The following is a 27,362-nucleotide window of genomic DNA, read 5'->3' on the forward strand; positions in this document are numbered from 1 at the left end:
TTTTCTTTTTTTTTTTTTTTTTTTTTTTTTTTTTTTATTTATGATAGGCAAACAGTGAGAGAGACAGAGAGGCAGAGACACAGGCAGAGGGAGAAGCAGGCTCCATACACCGGGAGCCTGACGTGGGATTTGATCCTGGGTCTCCAGGATCGCGCCCTGGGCCAAAGGCAGGCGCTAAACCGCTGCGCCACACAGGGATCCCGAGTAGTTTTTTTCATATGAACTTTTCCCTATTCTCAAAAGTAAAAAAATAGTAATCTCACAGAACAAAAAATAAATTAACATAGATACTGGCCACTCCAAAACCCACATAGAAGTGTTTGAGGAGAGGTGAAAATAGGAAGAGCATTATGGCAGTTTTTTTTTTTTCAAAGATGACCAGAGCATTATTTCCCATTCTACATGCATAATTACCTTACATGTAAATAGTCTAAACATACCAGGTAAAAACCGAGATTGTCAGATTGCAGATAGAAGCAAGAACCAAATATATGCCATCTATAAGAAATCCACTTTAAATATAATGACATAGGTTAAAAGCAAAAGGATGGAAAAAAGATATGCCTTGCTAACATTAATCAAAAGAAAGCTAGAATGTCTATATTAATATCAGACAAGTAGTTTTCAGAGTGAAGAATTCTAGTGGGACATATAATGGTCACTTCATAAGAATAAGAGGGTCACTTCAACAAAAGGATATAAAAACCCTAACTGATATTTAGGTGCTTATAGGAAAGCTTCAAATTTCATAATATGAGGCTGATAAAAAGGAAAGTAGATACACCCACACTTTCAGTCAAAGACTGTAACTCCCTTCTCCCAAGAATCAATACAATAAATAGATGTAAATCAGTAAAGAAATAAATAAAAGGCTTGAACAACACTATCAACCAACTTGACCAACTGACATTTATAGAACACTCCACCCAGCAACAGCAGTATATACAATCTTCTCAAGTGCATATGAACATTTTCCAAGCTGTATCATATTCTGAGTCATAAATCAAAACCTGATAAATTTCAGGATGCCTGGGTGGCTCAGTGGTTGAGCCAGATGTCTTTGGCTCAAGTTGTGATCCCGGGGTCCGAGGATCGAGTCCTACATCAAGCTCCTTGCGAGGAGCCTGTTTCTCCCTCTGCCTATGTCTCTGCCTCTCTCTCTGTATCTCTCATAAATAAATAAATAAAATCTTTTTTTAAAAAACTTGATAGGGCAGCCCCGGTGGCGCAGCAGTTTAGCGCCGCCTGCAGCCCAGGGCGTGATCCTGGAGACCCTGGATCGAGTCCCACGTCAGGCTCTCTGCATAGAGCCTGCTTCTGTCTCTGCCTGTGTCTCTGCCTCTCTCTCTCTGTCTCTATGAATAAATAAATAAAAAAATCTTTAAAAAAAAAAAAAAAAAAAAAAAAAAAAAAAAAAAAACTTGATAAATTTCAAACAATTCAAACAATGCGAAGTATATTCTCAGACCACAATGGAATTAAATTAAAAACCAGTAACAAAGATATCTAGAAAACCCCCAAATATGTAAAACAAAAAACAAAAACAAAACAAAAACAAAAAACAAAAAACAAAAAAAAACACTTCTAAATAACTGATGGGTCAAAGAAGAAATAAGGGAAACTAAAAGTATTTTGAACTGAATAAAAATAAAAGCATGAACGAATGTCCAGTTTCCAGTTCCACACATAGGAAGCTTAGAAGCTGCAATTTCCTCCTACCAATAAGTAAAAAGCTGACAGATTGATGATCAACCATTGGACCCATATGAGAGGGGAGGACGCAGGGCAAACTGCTGTCCCCAAGATTGGAAAGACAGGCAAACACAAGGAATCATGACTTCCGAAAGTAGACACTCACCAATGGAACCAGTGCTGGAGTAGAAACACCTAGAGTGTAATTGAAGAATTGCTGGAGGCTCTGTAGACGACTCTGAAGGTTAAAAACTCCAAGGGGACCCAGTCATGGAGGTACTCCCACCATATTGTGAGATTTACCTCCAAGAGCTCAATCAGGTTTCCCACAGTAAATATTGGAGAATAATCCTCTTGAGCTTTCAGGAGGGTGGGCAAGAGGAACCATTTTGAAACACAGCAGAGCACTCTGCTCTTCTTAGCAAGGCCTGCCCTCAGGAGAAATTATTTAACCAGAGCCTACCCTGCTGGGGTTTTATCAGGGCTTAATGATCTGGAGGCAGAGGAATACCCACTTCCAGCCCCCTCTAGCCATCCAGTCCTACTTAGAGGGAGGAGAATAAAACTGATAAATATTTGTGAAGTTCACAGTCCAGAGGCATAGGCTCACCCAAGTCTGAGACCTCATCACAGGACAATGGTACATGTCTCCTCCCCACCACACCAAAGGCCTGTCTACAGCAGTTCCTTTCACCTAGTACACCCCATCTGGCTAGTCAGAAGAAGTTACAAAGCACACCAAAAGGCAAACAACGTAAGCTGAAAAGATAGAGCAAGCATCAGAACCAGACATGGCAGGGAGGTTGGAATTATCAGACCGGGAATTTAAAACAACTATAATTGGGACGGCTGGGTTGCTCAGTGGTTTGGCACCTGCCTTCGGCCCAGGACATGATCCTGGAGTCACGAGATCGAGTCCCGCATCGTGCTCCCTGCATGGAGCCTGCTTCTCCCTCTGCCTGTGTCTCTGCCTCTCTCTCTCTCTCTGGGTCTCTCATGAATAAATAAAATCTTAAAAAAATAAAATAAAAAACTAAAACAACTATAATTAATATGCTAAGGGCTTTAATAGATAAAGTAAACAGCATACAGGAACAATGGGTGCTGTAAGCAGAAAGAACCAAAAAGATGGGGGCGCCCAGGTGGCTCAGTCAGCTAAGCATCTGCCTTTGGCTCAGGTCATGATCCCAGAGTCGGGCTCCCTGCTCAGCAGGCAGTCTGCTTCTCCCTCTCCCTCTGCCCTTCCTCCCTGCTCATGCTCTCTCTCAAATAAATAAATTAAATATTTTCAAAAAAAAAAGGAGAAAGAAATGGCAGAAATCAGAAACATTGTAACAACTAAAGAATGCCTTTAACAGGCTTATTAGTAGCTGGGACATGGCTGAGGAAAGAATCTCTGAGCTGAAGTATGTACCTCAACAGAATCCTCAAAAACTAAAAAGCATAAAGAAGAAAGACTGAAAAAAAAAAAAAAAAAACAGAACAGAATATCCAAGGACCATGGGATTACTAAAAAGGTATAATATACACATAATGGAATACCAGAAGAAGAAAAAAAAAAAGAACAGAACTATTCCTCAGAATAATGACTGCAGATTTCCCCAAATTAATGTCAGACATCATCAGTCCAGATCCAGGAAGCTCACAGAACACCAAGCACGATAAATGCCCCCACAAAGCTACACATGCAACAGCTGAACATCCTAGAAGTACCATAGCATGCACCATGCCCTAGCCCCATGCATTGGCATCTCATCAGCAAGCTTCATGGACATTCAACCAGGAATGTTTCAAAATCCAACTGGGAGATGTGCCCCCAGCTATAAGTTTTCAACTGAGAAAACCCAGGAGGAGCACATGGAAAAAATGAAAAACCTCAAGTGTTTGGACTTCCCAAAGGAAACAATTGTTCAACATAGAAAATTCTGTCACAAAAATGGGCCGGGGAAATCATCAGTCATGACGTGTTTTCACCCAAAACACCCAAAACAGTTCCCACCTGCCTAGCCGTCCTTATTATATTACTGTCCCTTCTCTTCCCCTTAGACCTGCCCCCCTATAGTTTACGTATTGAGATTGTTCTGCAGCAAAATGCAGGCAGACCATAACTACAGGGTCAGGAAAGGCTAGGTTCCATCCATCGTCCAAGATGCAGTGGTGTTCCAATACCACCTGGGATGGACATTCTTTTATAGAGGAAAGTGGGGCGGGGGGAGTTGGGAGGGCTGTTACCAACAAAACACCTGCTGGAGTAAACTGGGAGTTCTAAGAGGCTTTCCACTGGCTAAGTTGTAAGGGTCTCTCATTGGCTGAGCTGTTGCCAGGAGGAGGAGAAAAATCTCCCTTCCTCCTGCTGGGGTAGTAAAGTGCAGGTGCTTTCCTGTTGGGAATGCAAGGTGCTTTCTTCCCATTGGGTCTGCAAGGGGCTGCAAGGAGTGGTACAGCATGAGAACTCCCCCTTCTGGCTTCCCAACTCCATTCTAGGAAAAAAATATTTTATTTATTTGGGGGGATGAGGCATAAGCAGGGGGAGGAACAGAGGGAGGGGGACAAGCAGACACTGCTCTGAGCACAGAGCCCAAGGTAGCACTGAATTTCATGACTCTGAGATCATGACCTGAGCTGAAACCAAGAGTTGGACACTTAACCAACTAAGCCACCCAGGTGCCCACCCTCAACTCCATTTTAAATGAAGTTTCCTTTATTCAGTTTCCCAGCTCCCACGGTATCTTCGTCTGGGATGCTATAACAAAAATACCAGAAACTGGATGGCTTAAATCACAAACTTTATTTCTCACAGTTCTGAAGGCTGGAAGATCCAGCCAAGATCCATTGTTGGTAGATTCAATGTCTGGTGAGGAACCACTTGCTGATTAAGACAGCCGTCTTCTTGCTATGTCCCCACATGGCACAAGCGGCGAGGGAGTTCTATGGAGGTCTCTTTATAAGGGTACTTAATCTCATTCACGAGGGCTTCACTTTTATGACCTAACCCATCCCCCATACCATTGCACTGGGGCTAATTTTCAACATATAATCTTTGAAGCAAAAATAAAATAATAATCTTTGAAGCAACGCAAACATCTAGTCTATGGCACACGACCTCCCTCAGGCTCAAGAATTCGTGAAAACTTAAAAAAAAAAAAATCACGAAGGACTCACAGAACTCAGAAAGTGCTATACTTTTTGCTGTGTGTAGACAATGCATACAATGTCTTCAATGCAAGAAAAAGTATCAGACACTGCTTTGTTACATTACAGCTTCCTAGGCACATCAACCAGCCTTGGTGCTGGTAGTTCTCCTGGGTTTCAAAAGATCTGTGGTAATGACCCTAATTAGCTCTTAAAGAATCGGCTCCCTGGGCAGCCCGGGTAGCTTAGTGGTTTAGCGCCGCCTTCGGCCCAGGGCGTGATCCTGGAGACCCAGGATCGAGTCCCACGTCAGGCTCCCTGCATGGAGCCTGCTTCTCCCTCTGCCTGTGTCTCTGCCTCTCTCTGTGTGTCCCTCATGGATAGATAGGTAAAATCTTAAAAAGAAAAAAAAGAAAGAATCGACTCCCTAAAAAAATCATGAAATAATAGCTCAAATACTCCTAATTAACTAAAATCAATAGTGCGTTGGGTGGGGGGGAGGCAGGATAAAGAGATTATGTCTCAATATTACAGATCACAGATCCATTTCAGAGCAATTAAAGCGGACAGATCGGCCAGCCTTGAATAATACAAAAACCTGACCCTGACCTGATCATGCCAGAGTGACTGTCAGTCCCTGATACCCGGATCTAGGATAGTATTTTTATGTTTGTGTTCCTGGGGATTTCTGACTCTTCCCCAGGGTACCAGGGGGCATCTAGGAGGCATCTCCTCCATGATGGGATGGCAAGAGTAGGAAGCAGAGTCATCCAACTTCCTCATCTGACTTACTTTGCAAAACAAGAAGTCAGATAAATACAAAGTTGCCCCAAACTCTGGGGTGGGCAGTGTGGAGGGAACACTGTCTCCCCAATGCAAATAGAATGGCTCGAGACAGCAAGGGCGCACTCCTCCATTTACATCTCCAGAGCGCCCTGTACAGAGCTCAGCGTGGGTTACCTACTTGCCTCTTTTAGAAACAGAGGCAACCCTGCTTCCCTGTCCCGAGCTGTATGATCTCCAGGGACGAGCACTCTGTGAGTCTCAGGTGTGCATAAGGAGGCCACAGCAGGACCCTTGGATTCGTCTTCAGCATTCCCCTCCTCTAACCCCAGCCATTCCCCAAGTAGGAATTGGCTTCAGACAGGACTTTTGTTTCAGAAGATCGATAAAGATCTGACCTGGGCCAAAAGCAGAGAAGAATCACTAAAGAACTCTCCTTCCCAGTATCAAGGGAAGAAAGCTTTTTAAAAACCACATCTCGGCTACTGCAGGGATCTCTTCCCTACAAAGATGATCTCCCTCCCAAGGAAGTGAAAGTCCTTGCTGGGAGACAATCCAGACGAACCTGTCAGGAATTTCCAGTGCTCTGGGCCTGAGTGAAGTGCCCTGGAATTCCAGCACAAGGTCAGAGATGTGTTAAATTCTCAAATATTCATAGAAGAGGTCTAGGGTCCCCACGTCCCCAATGGTGACCTCTTCTTTATATCACAAAGAGCCTGATCTGAGCTCCCCCTCTTAGGAAAGTCCAGAGCAGGATTCATTTCACCAGCAAGAGGCTAAATTCCTCCCACTCTTGGATTGGGAATTTATGTCCTGACAACATCAGGACATAAGCTCGGGGAATTCGGCAATCCATGCCCTCCTTCCCCTTCGTGGGCTACGGTTCTTTTCACTGCAGAGAAACACTGCGGGAAAGTCATCCCCTTCTGCTTGGGCCCTGGAGCGTGTTCCCTCCCTGGCCCTGAAAGTCTCTGTGCCCCCTGTCCTGGTCAATCCCCACATCTGGAATTAGCTCAAAGGAGGAAAAGAGAAGGGGCCAGAGCCAGTGACGGGCATCTGACTCCCACGAAGGCCAGCACTGGGTGTGCAGCCCGTGGCCAGGGGTAAACAGGAACATTGCCATTTCCCCGGGATTTGCCAGAAGGCGCTTCTGGCCCTAGGTAGTCACCCCAGCAGGTGAGCTCACATGGTCCCCGAGGCTGCCCCAGTGACCTGTCCACACGATTGTGGGCACTCGACTGTGCCGGCCATCGTGGTATCTACACCAGCCAGGAGAGGAGAGGCTCTCGCTGAGCACAGTTAGCAGCAAGGCAAGAGGACGCTCCGGAGAGCAGGACCACCACACCTTGTGAACCCAGGGCAGCCCTCGCCCAGTAGAGTCCCTTGCCCCAATGCCTGAGCTTTGGGAAGAAGGCCTCCCACAAGGCTCTCTGGGTGCTGCCAGAGTGTCTACCAAGGGTAGGACTGGGAGGGGTTGCCATACATGGGACCTGGGTCACCCTGATATTGAATCACAAATCCCACACAGGGGGATTCAGATCAGGGCTCAAAACCTTAGCCTGAAGTTTCCCATTGGATTCAACGTCCTAAAAACCATCCAAGGGGTGTCAGGTATGAGGAGAGGAAGCGAAGCAGGGCTATTTTCCAGTGGAGGGAGAGGACACACTTCTTCCAGAAACTGATCTGGATGGAGACCCGCTATGGGTAGCTTAAGGATAGAAAATAACCAGGAACCTGAGCATACACCTGAACCCCCCCAGGTGGGGGATGAATAATATTGAAATTCAATTACTTTGGAATTTTTCAAAAATCTATTGAGTTGAATAGCCCTATAGAGAGTAATAAAAAAAGCTAAGATCCAAAGGCTGCTCCAGAGAGCAAAGGAGCCTACACCACATGGCCTGAGAAAAGAGTGTGCAGTGGCTACAGATTCCCTCCAAGAGGAAAGGGTGCTAATGATTTTACTTCCCAAAGCCCCGTCCACCTGCCAGTAGCCGGGGACCTAGAAGAACAAGGGGGAGGAGGTTTCCCTGCCCTGATGGGCACCAGGACGTGGCCGTGATTCCTGGCCCACAGTGCAATCACCCCACCTCTTCCCCTGGCCAGATCATCCTCTTACCCCAACCCCCTAACCCTAGCTTTCCACAGGTCCTCTCCCACACTCCCAACCCTTGAGGAAATCTCAGGAAGCTCTCGGAGAGGTCCACTGGCAGCTCTGTCATCCCAGTCCCGGGCACCCAGAGGCCAGTGTCTGTGGCCTGCCTACTTGTAGGAGCAGATGGAGAGCATGGCCCCGGCAGAGAACACCCAGAAGGCTGGGTACAGAGCCTCAGTGAAGTCCACCCTGTACTTATACATCAGGTGGACCTTGTCAGAGACCCCAAAGAAGATGACGAAGCCATGGTCACAGTTGAGCAGCACGCCGACCCGCGTGGCCTTGGTGGAAGGCAGCGTTTTCTCTACATTGTTGTGCCAGGCAGAGATCTTGGTGTTGAACCACTCCACGCACCAGGAGGCACTGTTGCGGCCGAGCCGGCTCTCCGGGCCCTGGCGCGGCATGCTGCCATAGCAGATGCCCACCCCACAGAAGTTGTTCTTCTGCAGCTCCACCTCCCAGTAGTGGATCCCTTTCTTGTAGCAGTGCAGGCCCAGCACCTGGGAGCAGTATGTGAACCTCTTGGGATGTGGCTGGTAGTTCAGGGGTAAGTCTGCCACAGAAGCTACAGTGTAGTTCTCCAACAGAGCTACCTTGTTGTGGGCAGTGTTGTAGTCCAGGCTGAATTTCACAGCATCTAAGAAAGTATCACCCAAGGAATCGATTACAAGGAGCCCAAAGTGCTCTCACTTTTAAGCCTTTCCCTAACCGGGAAAAGTTTTTATTCCATCCATCCATCCTTCCACCGATCCATCCATCTATCCATTCATCTACCCACCCATCCACACATCTATCCATTCATCTACCCACCCATCCACCCATCCACCCACCATACACACATCCATCCATCTTGTCCAGCCAGCCAGACATTTGTTCATCTGTCTCTCCATCTCTCCATCTATCAGTCACCCAGCTGTCTATTCATCCACCCAAGGCCATTTACTTAGCACCCGATTCTGGGCAAGATGCACAACTCTGACCAGACATGGTACCTGACCCCACGGAGTACACACTGCAACAAGCAAGACAAGCCCATCAAGAACAACACCGTGAGACCGCACCCCACCGAATGGTTGCCTACACTGCTAGAGGGACAAGTGGCCCTACTTGAAGGGTGAGGAGGGTACAAGGAAACATTTCGCTGTTTGATGAGGAAAATTAAACAGAAGCTATTCTGGACAGAGGGGATACTGAGAGCAAAGCTTGGGGTCACAATGATTGGTGGGCACGTGGTGGGACCAGGCAAGGCTGAGCACCTGGGAGAGAAGCCCTAGCAGGAGAAGAGAGACATGTCTGGGCCACATAGCAGAGAGCTAAAGAATCTAGACTCTACTTGGTGGGCAGCAGGGAGCCAAATGGCATTTGTAAACATAGCGATTACCTGAGTATTCCTGGTTGGGACACCAGCACTGGCCTCCCCACCCTTCCTGCCACACTTTCAACCAGTTCCAGGAGATCTGAAGATGGAGCGCAGCTGCTTGTTGTCCTGACTCTCCACCTCCTTCCTGGGACACACTCATTTCTGCCCCTCCCCTTCCAGGAGACCCTGGACTGTGGGAAACAGGTCCCAGGGCAGCAGAGCAGAGGGGAAATCCCTAGCCCGGGAACTTGGGAACCAAGAGGCCTGGAGTCTCCCCCTACCTGCCACTCCCTTGCTAGGTGGTTTAGGGCAAGATGCTTTTCATGGAGGCCGGAGGCTCCCCCTGGGCAAAATGAACAAACGGACAAGGGAAAATGTTCTCTAAGGCCCTGAGTTGCTAGAACTGCCTTCCCTTGCTCACGTGTCTGCTCCCAAGGAGCACAGGGCTCCAGAAACACAAGGGTCAGGGCATCACCAGTGGCTACGCGGCTCTGCCAGGCCTGGGTCTTGATGGGGACAGGAGAGCAGGAAGTTCCGGGGAGGCAGGCCCTGAGAAAGCCGAGCCCCCTCACCCCCCACACCTGGCCCCCTGCAGCTGCGGAGGGAGCAGGGCCAGGGGCACGCTTGGTGGCGGAGTCTCCGCTACTGCGTGGACGAGGGTATGGGTGGCTGTTGAGCGAGGCTGCGGGTGCAGATGGGAAACAGAAAGAGCAAGCAGGAGGAGCCCAGAGCTGGGCCTGAGGACTCAACTCCAACCACTTCCAGTCAGTTGAGGGAGGCAAGCTCGCAAAGGAGCTTAAGGAAGAGCACCAGAGCAGCATGGCGAGTGTTCCCTTCTAGAACGATGAATGCCGCTGAGCCGCACAGCCCAGCCAACTGAAGCTGAATGGCAGCTTTGACATTTAGCTGCATGGGGCTGCCACTACCCACAGCCAGAGCTGGCCTGGGGAGGGGGCAGGGTCAGAGGCCAGGCTGCCGTGGGAGAATGAGGCCCGTGGCTCTGGCCACCACAGCCCCGGAGGGCTTCCAGCAACATGGAGACTTACAGCTCCACCAGCAGGGTTTGGTCAAGCCTGGGGCGGGCAGGGCAGAGGGGGGGGTCTGACATGCAGCCACAGTTGAGGCCCAGCACTGGAGTCTCCCCTCCACACGGCTGTATTTTTCCAACTTCCCTCAATAGGATCACCGAGGAAATGAGAGGACCACACAGCCTTCTGTGCTGGTCCCCTGCAGCTTGATCTTGCAGCACTGGCCCGGCGCCCAGGAATTTGTATTTTTAACCAGTATTCAGGTGAGAGGGAAGCAGACACAGAGCAGCAGCCAAGAAAGGCGGGCTGCCTTGGCTGCTTTTGTGTTCCTCTGTTTCGCTTTCGCTCTCGTGATGAGGAAAATTTAAACACGCTGTGGAGAGGCAGGCCCCAGAAGAGCCAGTGAGGGTGAAGAGGTGGGGATGGGAGGCCTAACTCAGAGCCTGAGTCCAGACAGAACAGGAGTAGCTGGCCTTGGAGTGGGTGCAGGAGGGGGCAGGTGGAGATGCAGGAGAGATGGCAGTAACAAGGGGAGGAGGGGCCCCTCTTCTCTATGAAGTGAGGGTGGGTGGGGGACAGGGAGAAGACTGGTTATGGCAAGTGGGAAGGTTCTGGAATGGCAGAGGAGTCAGGAGAAAACTGGAACCAAAGTACCGGCAGTGGGCCCCCAGCAATGCCTGAGGCACAGCAGGGGGACCCCAGAGAAAGCGGGGAGCTGGGTTCACGCAGGGCTAGGGGTTCAGAGCACTGTCTGTGGAATCTGTGCTGGCGAGAAGCTGGGGAGGGGGGAGGCAGGTGCTGGTGGGACGGAGCCAGTCAGGCTGCGGCAGAGTGTAGGATAGGCCAGTCGCCAGCAAGAAGGAGGGGGACCAAGCTGGACCTCCCGGCGGAGGCGAGGGCAAAGCCATGCACAGAGCCACCCAGAGCCTGAGAGCCAACAGCATCACACCTCAGAGCCAACACTACTCACACTCCAGGAGCTCGGGCCTGGACTTGAGTAAGAAGTTCTCCAGCACCTTGGCTTTGAGGGACACGACGTTTTGCTGCTCGGAGGTGGCTTTGGCTCCAGCTGGGTGAGGACACAGACAGCCATTTTCAGAACAAAGTCAGCGTGGGCACCCCGCACTGCCCCTTGCCCGCAATAACTCACTCTCCGGGCTTGCTTGTTTGAGGTCCAGTAACTGCTCTGGGGCTCCGAAGGTGGGCATCTTGACAGACGAGGCTGAGCCAGAGGCAGTGGCTGCGGATGAGGAAGAGAAACATGTCACTGAGGGATTAGATGGCCTGTCCTCCCTTCCACACTCATCTTCAAGAGCTACTTCCACAAACACACCTGGACAGCTGGCATGATACAGGTGAGCCCACCCAGGGCAACATTCACTATTCATCTCGCTCACATGTACTTGAGCTCACCCCCAACCTCAGGCCTCATCCCCACCCTGCCCCAAAGGAACGTAATCCCAGAACTCAGGCTCCATCCCGGAGCCCCAATGCCAGAGGACAGCCTTCGCGGCCTGCCAGCACTTAGCTCCACACGTGAGCAATTTCCAGAAACAAAAAGATGCACAGGTACATAACCTACCAGGTTTCTTGGTTTTCTTTTCTTCTTCTGAAAAAGAAAATTTTCAGAATGAAGATCTTTGCAAGCACAGCCCAATGACACCTTCAAAATCCCATGAGAACCATTTGCATGAATGTGATCCACACAGATACTTTCACTGGGAATATATTTCACTAGGATATTTTCATTGGATGCAAGCACACAAATCTATGATGACAGAAACATGCATCAGTGGTTTTGGGGGTTGGGACCGATAATGAGGAGCATGAAGGAATTTTCTGGGGTAATTCTCTAACTTGATTTGGGTAAGGTGACACACACATACACGTCTGTCAAAATTAACTGTGCTCTAATTAAATTATACCTCTGTAAAATAAAAATACAAAAGAAAACATACACCCAAAAAAGAAAAAAAGATGGAAAAAGGAGTCAGCAAAGAAAGGTGCTTGCCGAGTATCACAAGAGTCTTTAAAAACTGTCTGGAGAGGGACGCCTGGGTGGCTCGGTGGTTGAGCACCTGCCTTCAGCCCCAGGCACGATCCTGGAGTCCCGGGATCAAGTCCCACATCGGGCTCCCTACATGGAGCCTGCTTCTCCCTCTGCCTGTGTCTCTGCCTCTCTCTCTGTGTCTCTCATGAATAAGTAAATAAAATCTTTAAAATAAAAAAAAAAAACTATCTGGAGTAATCACCTATGAAAACTGAATTTTTTTTTAATTTTCTTTTTTCTTTTTTTTAATTTTACTCACTTATGATAGTCATACAGAGAGAGAGAGAGGCAGAGACACAGGCAGAGGGAGAAGCAGGCTCCATGCACCGGGAGCCCGATGTGGGATTTGATCCTGGGTCTCGAGGATCGTGCCCTGGGCCAAAGGCAGGCGCCAAACCGCTGTGCCACCCAGGGATCCCGAAAACTGAATTTAGCTAAAGCAAAGACTCTCAAAGAGTGCCCCTCCCCGCCCCCAGCAGCATCAGCACTGCTGGGGAATTGTAGGAAATGCAAACTCTTGGATCCCACCCATGACCCTGATGAATCTGAAAGTCTGCGGGTGGGGCCAAAGCGATCTGTGTTTTACAAGCCCCTGGTGAGTCTGAGACATATTCGAGTCTACTGGAGCTAGAGGATTTCGGGTTCCTTCTGTCACCTTCCCCACCCCTAGAATGAAAAGGGGTGTTTTGGCTCTTATCCCTGCCTGCCTGCAGGGTACTTCACGTGGTGGACATGCCCGGCTCTCTTCTATCATCCTCCACCTCCCTGCCAGCCCCCATTCAGCCCCATGTGACCCCCTGTGTCCCCCTTCCTCCCACTCCTGAGTCCTGTTTCCAGACGCTGTCTTCACACTGGCCCCATTTCCCTCTCTCCCGCCCACTCCCGCAGGACTGGCATCTCTGGAGGGCCCCCTCCCAGGTCATCGCAGTTGCTCCAAGTCCCGTCTATACTGTGACTGGTCCACTCCTTCCCTGCCCATTGCCCCATGGCAGCCCGTGGCCAGGATCCACAGCTCACTCCTGCCAGAGCGGCGCTGTGATCTGGGGCAGCAGCAAGAAATTCTGCCGGGGGCGGGGGTGGTGCTCTGAGAAGGACACAGGTACACAGCATTGGTTCTGCTATTTTTCCTTTTCCCTTGGTCACGCCAAGTGTCCTTCCACATCTGCCCGCTGAGCTGGGGGCTCCCCACTCCACCCACACCCGGCACCCGGGGCCCTGGCTCTATTCTGTTCTAATAGCACGTGCCTTCTCACCATGGCAGTGATATGCCCCCAAGCGGGCCAAAATGGATTTTTGGTAGAAGGTGAAAAAAATCTTATTCTTTATATGTATAAAAGCATAGTCTATAAATAGACATACTGCATATGCACGGTATTAAAATTTCATGGGGCAATTAGGGCCAAAACTTGGGTGTTGGCAAATATTTCTCAAGACAAGTGGGCTTTGGTAACCTTGCTGGCCCAGGCCACCTGCAGAGCCAGTGCTGATGGGCCAGTCCTGCTGAGCACCCCAGGGGAGCTCTCACCACAGCCCCTCCAGCTCCTGTTCAGTGGCCCGTGGCCAGATGCATCTCCAGAGGCACTTGCCCCCCTCCCCCAGCAATTTGGGCCAGGCTGGTGGGAGCAGCCATGCCTGTGAGGGTCTCGGCTGGAGCCCCGGCTGGCCACAGCCGTGCTGCGCCCCAGGAACAGCAGCAGAGTTACTTACTCGGGAGCTTTTTCGCAAAATGTATGGGTTTGTGCGTGGATGCTGAGCCATGCTCTCCAGGGTTCCCTGTGCCAAAGAAGAAGGCATTAGTTTATGCAGCTCCTCTGAAGGCACCCTCCGGGCCAGCTTGGCTAGGGCCGGGAGAAGAGAGGCTTTACAAAGGCAATTTCCAGTGACTTTCCCCATCCAATCATTTACAAGAGCTAGAAACAAGGTGACACGAAGACAAGTTTGTTGTGTCCTTCTCTGGCTTAAAATATAGCGGGGGTCAAGTGTTTTCTCTGCCAGTGCCCCACTCCATGACCTCTGAAGCCTCTCTGAGGTTCAATTTCTTCCAATGTCAACAGGGATGAGCCCCCTGCTTGTGGCAATGAGGCCAATAAGCCTGGTATGCAGTGCTAGTTCCTCCCCCTCCAGTTTTTCCATCAACCCTCCTCCCCCAGACTAGCAATCACTGATGTAGCAGGAAAATAAATATGCATGGCCAACTCATCCACAGTTTTACCCTCTATACAGAGTGTGCCACACCTGTCTCAGAGGCCCTTCTGCAAGGACACTCAGCTAGCCAAGCTGAAATGCAAGCCCACCCCCAGGGTTATCCACTAAGATTAACTGTGTGCAAGGCTCAGTGCCTGGCATAGGGGAGAGAGTATTGGATGAAAAACAGACTGAGCCCCGCCCTCACAGAAACTGCAATCTAGTGGGGGAAGAACAAAATGACAGAAAAGCAAACGCTGCCAAAGGAAGATAAGGATCCTGGGACCTAGTCTGAGGAGTGGGAGTGGTGGTGACAGGGAAGGTTTGCTGAGAAATACAATGTTTCACCCAATCTCTGAAAAGTGAGAGGAGTGAACTGGTGAGGATGGTGGAGTCTGAGCCTTCTAGGCAGTGGGAAGGGCATGTACAAAGGCCCTGTGGTAGGAAGTTTAGCATATGTGAGGAACTCAATGCAGAGACATGTGTGGGACAAGGGGGCACTTCAGGACTGGTGAAGTGGACAGGGCCTGACCAGGCAGGGTCCTGTAGAACACTGTCAAGAGCGTGGTCTGAAATCTAAAAGCAATGGAAACTCTCTTAACAGGGTGAGGGAAGAAAGTCCCAGGAGATCAGATTTGCATCCTAAAAAGCTCTCTGGCTGCAACAGGCCTGGATACGGAAGGATTATTTAGAAAGCTGCCACAGGTGGTGGCAAGAGAAAGCAGGCAGGTGGTAGCTGGCACTGAGGACTGAGTGGACTGAGTCAGGAGATATTTAAGAAGTAAAATCTTAAATAAAATCTTTAAAAAAAAAAAAAAAAAAAAGAGCAGCCCGGGTGGCCCAGCAGTTTAGTGCTGACTTCAGCCCAGGGCGTGATCCTGGAGAACCGGGATCAAGTCCCACGTCGGGCTCCCTGTATGGAGCCTGCTTCTCCCTCTGCCTGTGTCTCTGCCTCTCTCTCTGTGTCTCATGAATAAATAAATAAAATCTTTAGGGAAAAAAAAAAAAAAAAAGCCATCTGAGCAAGCCTCAAGATCACAGACAAAAAGAGCCTGTCCAGAAAGTCCCATTGTTAGCATCAAGGCCCCCAGAAATGTTTTAGGCAGGATGGCTACAACCCAGGATGTTTCCCCACCACCTCCCAGATGGAGGGAGGGGGCAGATGTCTCAGGACCCCTGAAATTCAAGCCCTTGTGCTCTGAATCAAGACCCTCTCCCCAACACCAAAACACTGAGGGGACCCAACCCATTTCAGGGGTCCCAGGAGGGGAGCATGGTGGTTGCTAATGGTTACCTGAGCTGGTGGGTTCCTCAGCCTTCTGGTCCTGGGACTGCCTGATATAGTGTTTCAGCCTCTCTTTGAGATTTGAGGTGCCCTGACAGATACCCTTTATCAGCTCCTGATTCAGGTCCACTTTGGGGACGTAGACTGGCTTTGTTGAGATTCCTTGCAGTTTTTTCGCTTTCTGAAACAAGCCAAGGAGTTAGTTCAGGCAGCTCCAAGGAAGCCAGGGCCCGAGCTCCGGCTTTATGAACATCACCAGAAGCTTCCCTATGCCCACATGTGCTCAGTCCAATCAGCCTTCTCAAATTACAGGCCAGAGGTTGCTGGGGGCTAATGTGTCACTTTTGGTCACAGCTCTCTGGATGGGGACAGGCCCTCAGAGACCAGTCACCTACCATGAGAGACACTAAAGTCCACAAACAACAAGTGTCCAAAAAAAAAAAAAAAAAGAAAAGAAAAGAAAAAGAAAAAAAAAAGAAAGAAAGAAAAGAAAAAGGAAATAACAAGCATCCTGCCAGGAACTCTGCCAATTAGTGGCAGGGACAAAGTTGGGACACAATCTGCTGAGCCCCATTGATAATGTTCCCCCCCTCCTCCAGCTGTGGCGGGCCAAGTAAGGAGGTGCAGGACCATGTCCGGCCCTTAAGGACCAGCTCTGAACACACGTTCTAAAACTGGACAGGGATGCCTTAGGGGGCCCAGGTTGGGCCAGGGCATATGCAGGGAAAAGGAAGGAATGTACCGAAGGTCCCAAACCTTGAGATAAAGTTGGGTCATACAACATGAAGAGGCTCTAGAGAGGGACTCAGAATCATTCTCAAAGAGCTGCAGGCAGCCACTCCAACAAACAGGAAGGAATACGGAGATGAAAATCAGTGGTGCCCAGCCCAGGCAGGGAGAAGAGGAGGTTCCCAGTCACTCCTGTACTCTCCCCAGGACCTAAACAAGGAATCTGGTCCTCTGAGGCTTTGTCACCCCATCGATGGGGCTCACCAGAACATGCGCTGCGTGCCAGGAGAAGGGGGCAGTGATGAGGGATGGGCTTCCCGAAGGAGCAGGCGGTCTGAACAGACATGACTACAAGCACATCTAAAAGCACGCCACCCAGTGCTAGGGCAGAGGCAGCGTGACCTGCTCCATCACCAGTAATGGCAGGATAACAAGATCTGAGGAAGATGGGGGGAAGCTGGGGTGGCCCTGTAAAAAAAAAACAGGATATACTAGGCAGAGGAAGTCGCCCTGGAGTTCCCCTCCAAAGCCCAGTGTGTCTGGGGAACGATGAATGCTGTGCGGTGCTTATAGCACAGAGCATGGGCTGGGGGCGGGTGGCAAGAGAGGAGGCTGCTGGCAAAGACAGGGTCTGGTCACTGAGGGCCTTTAGAAAGAGACCTCCAGGGTCCATGGGGAGGAGGGGCGGAGGCATATGCAGTAGGCAGCGCTCTAAGATGGCCCCCAAGATGCCCACCTGGCCTGGGGGTACATACCCCGTATAATCTGCTCCCCCCTCCCCATGCCCTGGAGTATGGGTGGGACAGTGAATACCGCAGGATATCACTCCTGTGGTTCAGTTACCAAGCATGGGAAAACTGAATGAATACTGCAGATGTAAAGAAGATCCCCAATCTGTTGGTTTTGAGTTCATCAGAAAGGTGAGTATCCTGGGTGGGCCTGATTTCACCAGGTCAGAGCCATTAAAAGGGATCAGGCTTATAAGAAAGAATGGAATCTTGCCGGGACGGGACGCCTGGGTGGCTCAGCCTTCAGATCAGGGTGTGATCCCGGAATCCAAGATCAAGTCCTGCATCAGGCTCCCCGCAGGGAGCCTGGTTCTCTCTCTGCCTGTGTCTCTGCCTCTCTCTCTCTGTGTGTCTCTTATGAATGAATAAATATTTTTTTAAAAAAAGAATGGAATCTTGCCATTTACGACGACATGGATGGAGCTAAAGAGTATCATGCTCAGCAAAATAAGTCAGAAAAAGACAAACACCATGATTTCTGTCATATGTGGCAATTTAAGAAACAAAAGAAGCAAAGGGTAAAGAATAGAGAGAGACACACACAAAGCCAAGAAACAGATTCTTAACTCTAGGAACTGGTGCTTACTGGAGGGGAGGGGGGTGCGGGGTTGGGGGAACAGGGGATGGGGGTTGGGAGTACACTTATCATGATGGGCACTGAGTAATGTAGAGAATTGTTGAATCTGAATCTGTTGAATCTGTTGTACACCTGAAACTAACATAACACCGTATGTTAACTATATACTGGAATTAAAATTTTTTTAAAAAGCGGGGGGGCACCTGGGTGGCTCAGTGGTTGAGCCAGATGCTTTTGGCTCAGGGTGGGATCCCAGGGTCCCGGGGATCATCAAGTCCCATCAGGTTGCCTGTGAGGAGCCTGCTTCTCCCTCTGCCTATGTCTCTGCCTCTCTCTGTGTGTGTCTCTCATGAATAAATAAAATTTTTTTTAAAAAGAGGGGTACCTGGTGGGCTCAGTGGTAGACCATGACTCTTGATCTCAGGGTCATGAGTTCAAGCCCCACATTGGGTGTGGAGCCTACTTTTAAAAAAGAGAGATAGAGAGAGGAGAGAGAAAGAGAAAGACCAATAACCTAAGGAGAAGAAAAAAGGGACCAGGCTTTCCTGGAGGGAGAAATTCTCTGCTGGCTTTGAAGAAGTAAGTAGCTGCCATGCCAGGTACCGGGAGGAGGACACTCGGCAAGGAGCTGCAGCGGCCTCTGGCAACCAGCAGCAGGCCTCAGCCAGCCAGGGAGAGAGCAGGGACCTCGGGCCCGCACCCCAGGAACTGAATTCTGCCGACAACCCCATGAGCCCTTGGCTCCAAAAGGTATGCAGCCCAGCCAACACTCAGATTGCAAGCCTCTAGGCCACGTCCTGACCCCTGGGCCACAGAAAGCATGAGGTGACAAAGAAACGCCCGTACAAACCACTAAGTTTGTGGCAGGTAGTCCTGCAGCACAGGAACCGGGTACAGTGCGTGCTCGGGGCCGCGTCCGATGACCACTTAGAGCCACACCTCGTCAGGCCCCGCTGCACTGTCAACAGCACGCAGGCAGGCGGAGAGGGCATTCCAGTGTCTTCATCGAGACCTACCTCCAGAAACTCAAACTCGTCTTGCTTGATCAGGGCAAGTTCAACTTCCTCCTTCAGAGTCTGGATCTCACTCTTCTTCTTGAGGAGGATCTGGTAAATGTTGCCCAACTTGGTACTGACCCTCTTCTCCTCATCCCTTATCTTCTGTATTGAGATGGCCTCTGTGCCATCAATGAGCGCCTTGATTTCCATGCATTCCTGTCTAAGCTGCTTCATCTTCTGACTTGCAGTCTCCTAATGGGGCCAAGACACAGGGGCATCCATCAGATAGGCAAGAAAGTTAAGCCTGTGGTACCAAGTGTCGTGAGATGAGGAGCACCAGGAAGTCTTAGCTGTACTTCATGTGAGGACAAATGGGCACAATGGCTTTACATGGGAATTTGGCTACTAGTATCTAGGGAATCTGAATCTGCTCATACCTGATCCAGGGAATAGTCTCTAGAAAAACACTCAGATGAGGTGCTTGCGAGGCTCAGTCGGTTAAACATCTGCCTTCAGCTCAGGTCATGATCCCGGGTCCTGGAATGGAGCCCCACATTGGGCTTCCTGCTCAGCTGGGAGGCTGCTTCTCCCTCTCCCTCTGCCCCTTCTCCCTCTCATGCTTTTACTCGCTCACTCTCTCTCAAATGAATAAATTTAAAAATCTTTTTAAAAATTTTAAAAATAAAAACCTGGGCAGCCCGGGTGGCTCTGCGGTTTAGCGCCACCTTCAGCCCAGGGTGTGATCCTGGAGTCCCGGGATCGAATCCCACATCGGGCTCCCTGCATGGAGCCTGCTACTCCCTCTGCCTGTGTCTCTGCCTCTCTCCCTCTCTGTGTGTGTGTCTCTCATGAATAAATAAAATAAAACCAATCAATCAATCAATTAATTAATTGAATTTTAAAAATAAAAACCTGCCCCAGAGATAGACACAAGAATGCTCCTAAGCAGCATTGTTTGAATTATCAGGACCCCGGGAACAACCAAATGTCTATCAATAAGACACAAATCTGCAAATTATTCATGGGATAGACTATTAAATAGTAATGAAAACTAATGAACTGGGGCAATGCACAAATTTCCATGAGGGAAAAGACAACCTGCAGAAGACAACATACAGCATGATGCCCTTTAATGCTTAGGAACAAACAGAATGGCTTTCTTTCAATAAGAGAACACCCCTGGGGTTTACAAAGGCACATGGCTGCCCTGTCACAGACTATATTCCCAGCCTCCCCTGCAGCTAGACTCGGCTAGGGCACTAAGCTAGCCCCAGTGCAACATAAGCAGAAGTGGTGTATGCAACACTCTTCTTCCCTGTCCCCTCTTTTGCAAGCTAGAACGAAGACGTGATGGTCACCCAGCTTCAGCCAGGGATGAGATAACCCCCTGCAGTAGTCAGGTAAGAAGAAAAGACTCTGGGCACCTGGGTCACTCAGTGGTTGAGCGTCTGCCTTTGGCTCAGGTCATGATCCCGGGGTCCTGGGATCGAGTCCCGCATCAGGCTCCCTGCAGGGAGCCTGCTTCTCCCTCTGCTTATGTCTCTGCCCCCACACTGTGTCTCTCATGAATAAATAAATAAAAGTCTTTAAGGAAAAAAAAAGGAGAAGAAGAAGAAAAGATTCTGAGTCCTGTCCTGTCCACATGGACAGAGACATCTCGCTAGTCTGGGTGGCTCAGATCTGCCAAAGGGAACAAAGGAAACTTCTATCTTATCTAAGCCTCTGAATTTGGAGGAGGGAGGGAAGTAATCTCTGTTAGCAGGTTAGCCGACCCCCTCCAACCAGTACAGGTACTTTCCTGTACATGCCTTCATGTAGGCTGCACAACCACCTTTGGGAAAAATATGTGATTCCATTGTGCAGCTGGACTCAGAGATCTGCCCACAGGAGCCAAGTATCACAGGTAAATTAAGGCAGGAATCTTGAGATGAAGTTATCCTGGATTACCCAGGTGAGCCCTAAATCCAATGACAGATGTCCTTATTAGAGACAGAAGAAAAGACACAGAGGGAGGAAAAGGCCATGTGAAGACAGAGGCCAGGGCTGGAGTGACTCCAGCCACAAGCCTAGGAATGCCTGAGCCACTGGAAGCTGGAAGAGGCAGGAAGGATTCTTCCCTAGAACCAGGAAGTGTGGCCCTGTCTTTGCTTTTGAACTTCTGGCCTCCAGAACCATGAGAGAACACATTTCTGTCCTGGTAAACTGAGTTTGTGGTAATTTGTTACGATAGCCCTAGACCTACATTTTTGCTTCCTGTTTTTTTCCCATTTAAATCATAACCACTTTTTATATTAGCACTTTTTTCTCACAATCTTTTTATTTTTAAGATTTTATTTATTTATTTGACAGAGAGAGAGAGGAAGAGAGTGAGTACACAAGCAGAGGGAATGGCAGGGAGAGGAGGAGAGAGAAGTAGGCTCCCCACAGAACAGGGAGCCTGACGCAGGACTCAATCCCAGGATCCTGGGATCATAATCCGAGCTGAAGGCAGATGCTTAACTGACTGACCCACCCAGGAGCCCCTCACGATCTTTTTCTTTTAAGTAAGTTCTACACTCAACATGGGGCTCGAACTCACAACCTTAAGATCAAGAGTCCCATGCTCTACCAACTAAGCCAGCCAGGCGCCCCTATATTACTACTGTATAGCCCTAATTTTTAGGGATTGCCCCTGTCCTCCCTGCACCACAGTCAGGGCTTGTAGACAGTTTCTAGTTTAGGTCTACAAAAGATCTTTTCAGGGACATAGCTTTCTGGGTATTTTGCAAGGTGATGCCTATTCCCGACCCTGTGTGTGAAACCAACTGGAGCCCCCAGGGCCGTGGCTGGCAGTGGAGAGCCCCGTCACTCACCTGCACATCCTGCTGCCTGGTTCTCACATCCTCGAGCGCCCTGGATGCGCCACTGATCTGATCGTATATGACGGTCAGTTTATGCTTCAGCTTGGTCTGCAGAGAAAAGCACCAGCATGAGAAACCACCTCAACCAGCCCCCAACAGCAGGGATTGCCCCCAGAATCTATCCCACAGAGTCTTCCGCCAACCCAAGTCTTGCCTGCCTTTAGCTCTTTGAAGTATCCTCGTATTTATTGCCTCCTTTCAAACTTCTACAGGGACAGTACAAGAAAGAAGTTGAGCATAGAACCTGGAGACAGACAGACCAGGGTGCCAGTCCCCAGTTCCCAGCTGTCCAAGCATCTCTCACCTGTGTCCTTGGCCAAGAAAGAGATACAAATGTTTCTACCTCACAGGGCCAGTGGAGGATTAACAGAAACAACGTAAGAACTCAGTAGCACAGTGCTTGGATTTTAGTAAGGATAAACGAAATGTCAGCCTGGATTATTAGGAGCCTCTTTGTTAGCACCCATTTTACTGAGGACGAAACAGAGGCAAGAAGGCCTGCACGGACGGGGGCTGAGCTCACAAAGCCAAGAACGAGCAGGGAGGGTTCATTCCATGATGGTAGATGAGGTCGTTGGGGCCACCCTCCCCCTATAAACAACCAGAAAAGCAAGCTTATTGGGAAGAAAAATCTGCTTAACGACAATGGGGAGCTAACCAAACAGGGAAGGATGGCAGCCAAGATCTAGGGGGAGCAAATCCAGAGAAATCAGCCTGGCGTCTGGAGTGGTTCTCCCAGAGCCACCTGCCATTCCGGAAGACAGCTGAAAGAACCACTGTCAACCACAGGGAAGCAGAGGGACAGGAGTCAAAGTCCAAGGCTCTGGGGCAGGGACCTCCACAGGCTACAGGCTGGGAATAAGGATGAGCAAGCAGTAGGCCAGCTAACCATCAGCTCAGTCCCTGAAACTGAACTAAGGTGACTCAAAATCGCTAAGTCCCTAGCCACCTCCAGGAACCAGAGCCAATTATGCATGAAGGAAGATAATATCATCCAAGGCCTCTCAGCATTTCTATAAATTTTCAGAATCAATCTTGGAGCGTCCTACCTCCCTGCTAAGGTGAAAAACGGGGGCACAGAAACGGGAAGGAAAAAAACCCAGCACCATAATCATAGTGACTAGAGTTTCTTATATCTGCACCACGAGCCAGGCATTGTTCTAGTGCTTTACAGGCATTAACTGATCAAAAACTAAGAACGACACTATAATGTGGGAGTTACTTGTCTTCTATAAATTGGGACATTGAAAAACAGAGTAATTAAGTGGCTTGCCTGAGGTCACATTTCTGTTAACTAGCGTTACAAGGTCCCGGCGTTATAATGAAAGCACTGAATACACTAGAAATGTCAAGAAAAAACATTTACTTCCCCTAATGAGCTGGCTCAACATCCTCCAGCCTCGCCTCCACTTTCCTGCCTCTCCCACTCAACTAAGATATTCAGGCCTAAATCTGACCTTGAATCTGGATTTGAACAACCCAAGGACAGTCACATGGAAGGGCTGGAGGCAGAGACCAAGGCCACACTAATTTGTCCCTGAAAGCCCAAAGTACTGATGATGTTTCAGATTCAACCTGCGTGAAGATGCCCTTTGACCCGTCCTCTTACAGTGGCCAAGATAAACAGTGGGCCGAAGGCAGAAGGCCAGGCCAAGGCAGATCCTGACTCAAGGGTCTCAGAGCTAGAAAAGAACTCAGAACACCCAGGCCTGTCAACTGTTCCACCTCCAAAAGCCACTCTCTGCAGTACACCCCAAAACTGGTGGTTTGGAAAATTGTTTCCACCACTAATGAAATGCATATGGCAATCCCCTGATGGCAGAGAGAGGGGCCAACATGGCTCCAGACAAAAGAAAGTGGCCCAAGGATTTTGAGAGGCGCAACAATCTCCTCATTGAGGGTAGAGAATATTTTGAAGTTCTGAGGTTCTGCTCACATATTGGGGACTTGAGTCCTCCAAGAGGATATAGGAAGAGCCAGAGTCCTGAGTCTGCCCCACACCAGTAGCCAAGCCAAGCCGGCCACTAAAGGCTGGGGCACTGATCAATGAGACTGGTTCTGTCCCAGTAGTGAACAGCAGCAGGGCTAGAAGGGGAGGCCGATCGAAGGACTTTGCAAGCCAGGACAATGGTGAGGCCTGGGGAGGTAGCAAGGCCAGGCCTGATACAAGGATTACAAAGCCAAGCACGTACGGATGCAGGCCCCAGAGGCTGAGAGAGAGCTGTAGCTCCAGGCCAGGCTGAGAAGAACCCTCCTGACCCTACTTGCCTTCTGACTTCATGGATAAGAACTTCTAGAAGAGCCTTTTGGCAGGAGCCGTCATGGGTCCTCAAGGATAGGCCCATGCACCCTGAGGCAAAGAAGAAATGGGCAGCCTGATACCTGCCCCCCCCCCCCAGCAAGTTCTCTTCCACCCCAGCTGCACAGAAAGTACACCTGCAGCACTTAGGCAGTACTCGCCCAGCGAGGAAGCAGTCAGAATTGAAACCCAGGCGTCAACACCAAGCCCAGGTCAGAGCCCAGGTCAACCAGCCACCTGCCTGTCATGGGGGCCTGCCTACAAAGCACTTTCCACACAGCTCCAGAGCCTCCTGACCGCCCTCGCAGATTGGGAGGGAAGGCTACTATCCCATTTTACAGATGAGGAAGCTGAGGCTCAGAAAATTGCCGTGACTTGCCCCAAACCATAGTTGATATGGGGCAGAATGCAGCTCCTGGCTTGAAAAGTGATACAGGTTCTTTAAGGCAGCCGGTGGAGACCCAGGTGGCCATGCCTGACCTGGTCATGCCTCAGAGGTCAACTCTCAGGCCATGTCTTGAGGTCTGGTCTTTGAGACTCAGGGAAGAAGTTCTGAGGGCCCCAGCTCAGACAGAGAAGCAGACCAGGCCCAGGAATGGCTATGGTTGCACAGGAACAAGACCTGGCTCCTGGTCCTGGCGCCTGCCCCTCCCTCCCCCCCCCACCCGCCCCAAACCTCTGCCAGGCCTCCTATCTCCTTCAACAACAGGACAGTCCTTGTTCTCCATGACAGGGCCGAGAGACTTAAAGGCAATCAGGCTATGCTGTGGAGCTCATGCTGATATAAAAAAGGTGGTCCGATTACACCTTGTCAGCCCCTGCCTTGAGTCCATAAGGGGAAATTATGATTTACCCCAAACCACTAAAACCATCACAGACCTGGAAGGCTCCTTTAGGAGCCACCTGGTCCCACCTCCTCAATTTACTGATGAGCACTCAGGCCCCGGGGACCAACAGTGTGCTCGTAAAGTCTCACAGCCAGGCTGGAGGGTACTGTGGTGCAAGAGTCTGGCGCTGCCTGTGGGGGTCTCCAGAGAGATCTGGCATTTGCCCACGGTTCTGCTCATCATGATCCTACCTGGTCACTAGAACTCTTGGGGATCCCTGGGTGGCACAGCGGTTTGGCACCTGCCTTTGGCCCAGGGCGTGATCCTGGACACCTGGGATCGAATCCCAGGTGGGGCTCCCAGTGCATGGAGCCTGCTTCTCCCTCTGCCTATGTCTCTGCCTCTTTCTCTGTGTGTGTGACTAAAAAAAAAAAAAAGAACTCTCTGCCTACCGAAGCTTTTTGGTTCACATGATCTCAAGCCTCCAGGAATGTCCCATGCTCCAGGAATGTCCCAAACTCGGGTATTGGGCTGGTCATGGGGAAAAGTGGCAAACTCTAGAGTCGAACCAGGGAGGGGTCCCAATGCCTGCTCCACCACTCACAGGGTTAGTTTAGGCTAAATGAACCTCTCTGGATCTTCCGTTTCCTCAACTGCAGGATGAACCCAATTAGATCCACCTCTTGGATGCTGCCAAGATCTCCCGAGGTAACCTCCAGGGCTCCTATTTGATATTGGAAACCCTCTACTAAACGCCGTCAGCCAAGGAGTAGGCTTAAGGCAAGCCACATCAGCTGTCTTCCGCGGTCCCCTCTGTGCAGCAGGGGCCCGCGGAGGGTGGACCACGGACGACGACGGAGGAGGCCTGTATGTTCTCCTTGCCCCGCCTGGGTGGTCAGGCCCAGCAAGGCCCATCCTCCCACCCCAGGTGGCCCGCGCTGGGCCTCGAGGCGATGCGTGCACGGTGGCTCCCTCGGCCCCGCCAGCCCCGCGGGCCCCAGGCGGCCTCCCTGTGCCCTCCCGCGCCCCCCCCCCGCAACCCCCCCGCCCCCCGCACCTCCAGGTCGGCGCTGGCCTGGCTCAGGGACGCAGGCGAGCAGGCCTTGTGCTCTATCAGGCAGATGTAGCAGATGCACTCGTCATGCTGGGGGCAGAAGAAGTCCCGCAGCCGGTTGTGCTCAGCGCACTTGCGGCGCAGCAGGTCCTTGACGGGCGGCTGCAGCTGGTGGTCCTGGAAGGCGGGGCTGTCGAGGTGCGGCTGCAGGTGCTCCTGGCAGAAGGAGGCCATGCACACCATGCACGTCTTGACGGCGGGCGCCTTCAGGCAGTGGTCGCAGGCCACCGGGCCGGTCTTGGCCGGGGCCGCGGGCGTCCCGCCGTCGGGGGGCTGGGGCGCCGCGCCCGCCTGCAGGAGCTGCTCCACCACGGCGCACAGCACCGTGTTCTTGTGCAGCTGCGGCCGCGCCTGGTAGACGGCGCGACACTGCGGGCACAGGTACGGCGGGCCCTGGACAGCCCACGTCTCGTCCAGGCACGCGCCGCAGAAGTTGTGGCCGCACGGGGTGGTGACCGGCCCCTTGAAGGGCTCCAGGCAGACGGAGCACGACAGCTCCTCGGCCAGGGGGACCAGCTCGGCCATGGCGCTCGGCGGCCGGACGGGACGCGCTGGGACGCGCGGGCTCGGGGCGACACTGGCGCCCCACCCCCCAGGCCGAGGAAACGAAACCAGCGAGCGGCAGGGCGGGCCCGCGGCGCTCCAGGAAGTCACGCGGGGCGGGGCGGGGCGGGGCGGGGCGGGGGTCCCGGGGCGCCTGGCGCGGCCGTCGGGCTCCGGGTCTGGGGCGCCCCCCCGCGGCGGTCTCTACCCGAGGCCGCCCCCGCCCCCCCCCGCCCCCAGCAGCCGAGCGGGCCTGCCCTGCACGCGAGGCGCCCCGGGGCGCAGCCTGAGCCGCCCTGCAGAGCTCCCCGAGCTGCGCTCCCGCTGGGGGCCCCGGGCCAGGCTGTCTCCGCACTGGGCTAGCGCCCGAGGCCGGGCAGGGAGGGTGCCCCTCTCCCTCCCGACTCTATGTATTTATTCATGAGACACACAGGCCGACGGAGAAGCAGGCTCCATGCAGGGAGCCCGACGTGGGGCTCGATCCCGGTCTCCAGGATCACGCCCCGGGCTGCAGGCGGCGCTGAACCGCTGCGCCACCCGGGCTGCCCATCCCTCCCTCTCTAACTCCCTGGGGCTCTTGGGTGGCTCAGGTCGTGATCCCCGGGGTCCTGGCATCGAGTGCCCCATCGGGCCTGGCAGGGAGCCTGCTTCTCTCTCTGCCTATGTCTCTGCCTCTGGGTCTCTCATGCATAAATCATAAAAATAAAAATATTTTTAAAAAGAAAAAAAAAAAAGGGCAGCCCCGGTGGCGCAGCGGTTTAGCGCCGCCTGCAGCTCAGGGCGTGATCCTGGAGACCCTGGATCGGGTCCTGCGTCGGGCTCCCTGCATGGAGCCTGCTTCTCCCTCTGCCTGTGTCTCTATGAATAAATAAATAAATAATCTTTAAAAAGAAAAGAAAAAAAAAACCTTTAATAAAC

The 27,362-nt window shown here is 51.2% G+C and overlaps 1 protein-coding gene across 1 annotated transcript; it reads right to left on the minus strand.

Annotated features, from left to right (window-relative positions):
• Nucleotides 1–4,461: 4,461 nt before the first annotated feature.
• On the minus strand, nt 4,462–26,500 carry TRIM25 (tripartite motif containing 25). Its single transcript, XM_038547807.1, has 9 exons — nt 25,845–26,500; nt 21,614–21,709; nt 18,780–19,013; nt 15,679–15,850; nt 13,908–13,973; nt 11,733–11,759; nt 11,301–11,390; nt 11,121–11,219; nt 4,462–8,399 (listed from the first exon to the last, which is right to left on the minus strand). The coding sequence occupies exons 1-9, from the start codon at nt 26,424–26,426 to the stop codon at nt 7,870–7,872; spliced, it is 1,896 nt and encodes a 631-aa protein (XP_038403735.1). The 5' UTR covers nt 26,427–26,500; the 3' UTR covers nt 4,462–7,869.
• Nucleotides 26,501–27,362: the final 862 nt, after the last annotated feature.

The sequence above is a fragment of the Canis lupus genome, chromosome 9, assembly GCF_011100685.1.
Source record: "Canis lupus familiaris isolate Mischka breed German Shepherd chromosome 9, alternate assembly UU_Cfam_GSD_1.0, whole genome shotgun sequence".
NCBI classification, from domain to species: Eukaryota; Metazoa; Chordata; class Mammalia; order Carnivora; family Canidae; genus Canis; species Canis lupus.

What these genes read in the sequence shown, in the direction of transcription:
- TRIM25 (XM_038547807.1), bottom strand. Translation starts at nt 26,426, where the DNA reads ATGGCCGAGCTGGTCCCCCTGGCCGAGGAGCTGTCGTGCTCCGTCTGC. An exon ending in CAAACAAGCAAGCCCGGAGA is followed by an intron (nt 11,220 to 11,300) that starts GTGAGTTATTGC and finishes GTCCTCACCCAG; the next exon opens with CTGGAGCCAAAGCCACCTCC. An exon ending in CAGGCCCGAGCTCCTGGAGT is followed by an intron (nt 8,400 to 11,120) that starts GTGAGTAGTGTT and finishes ATACTTTCTTAG; the next exon opens with ATGCTGTGAAATTCAGCCTG.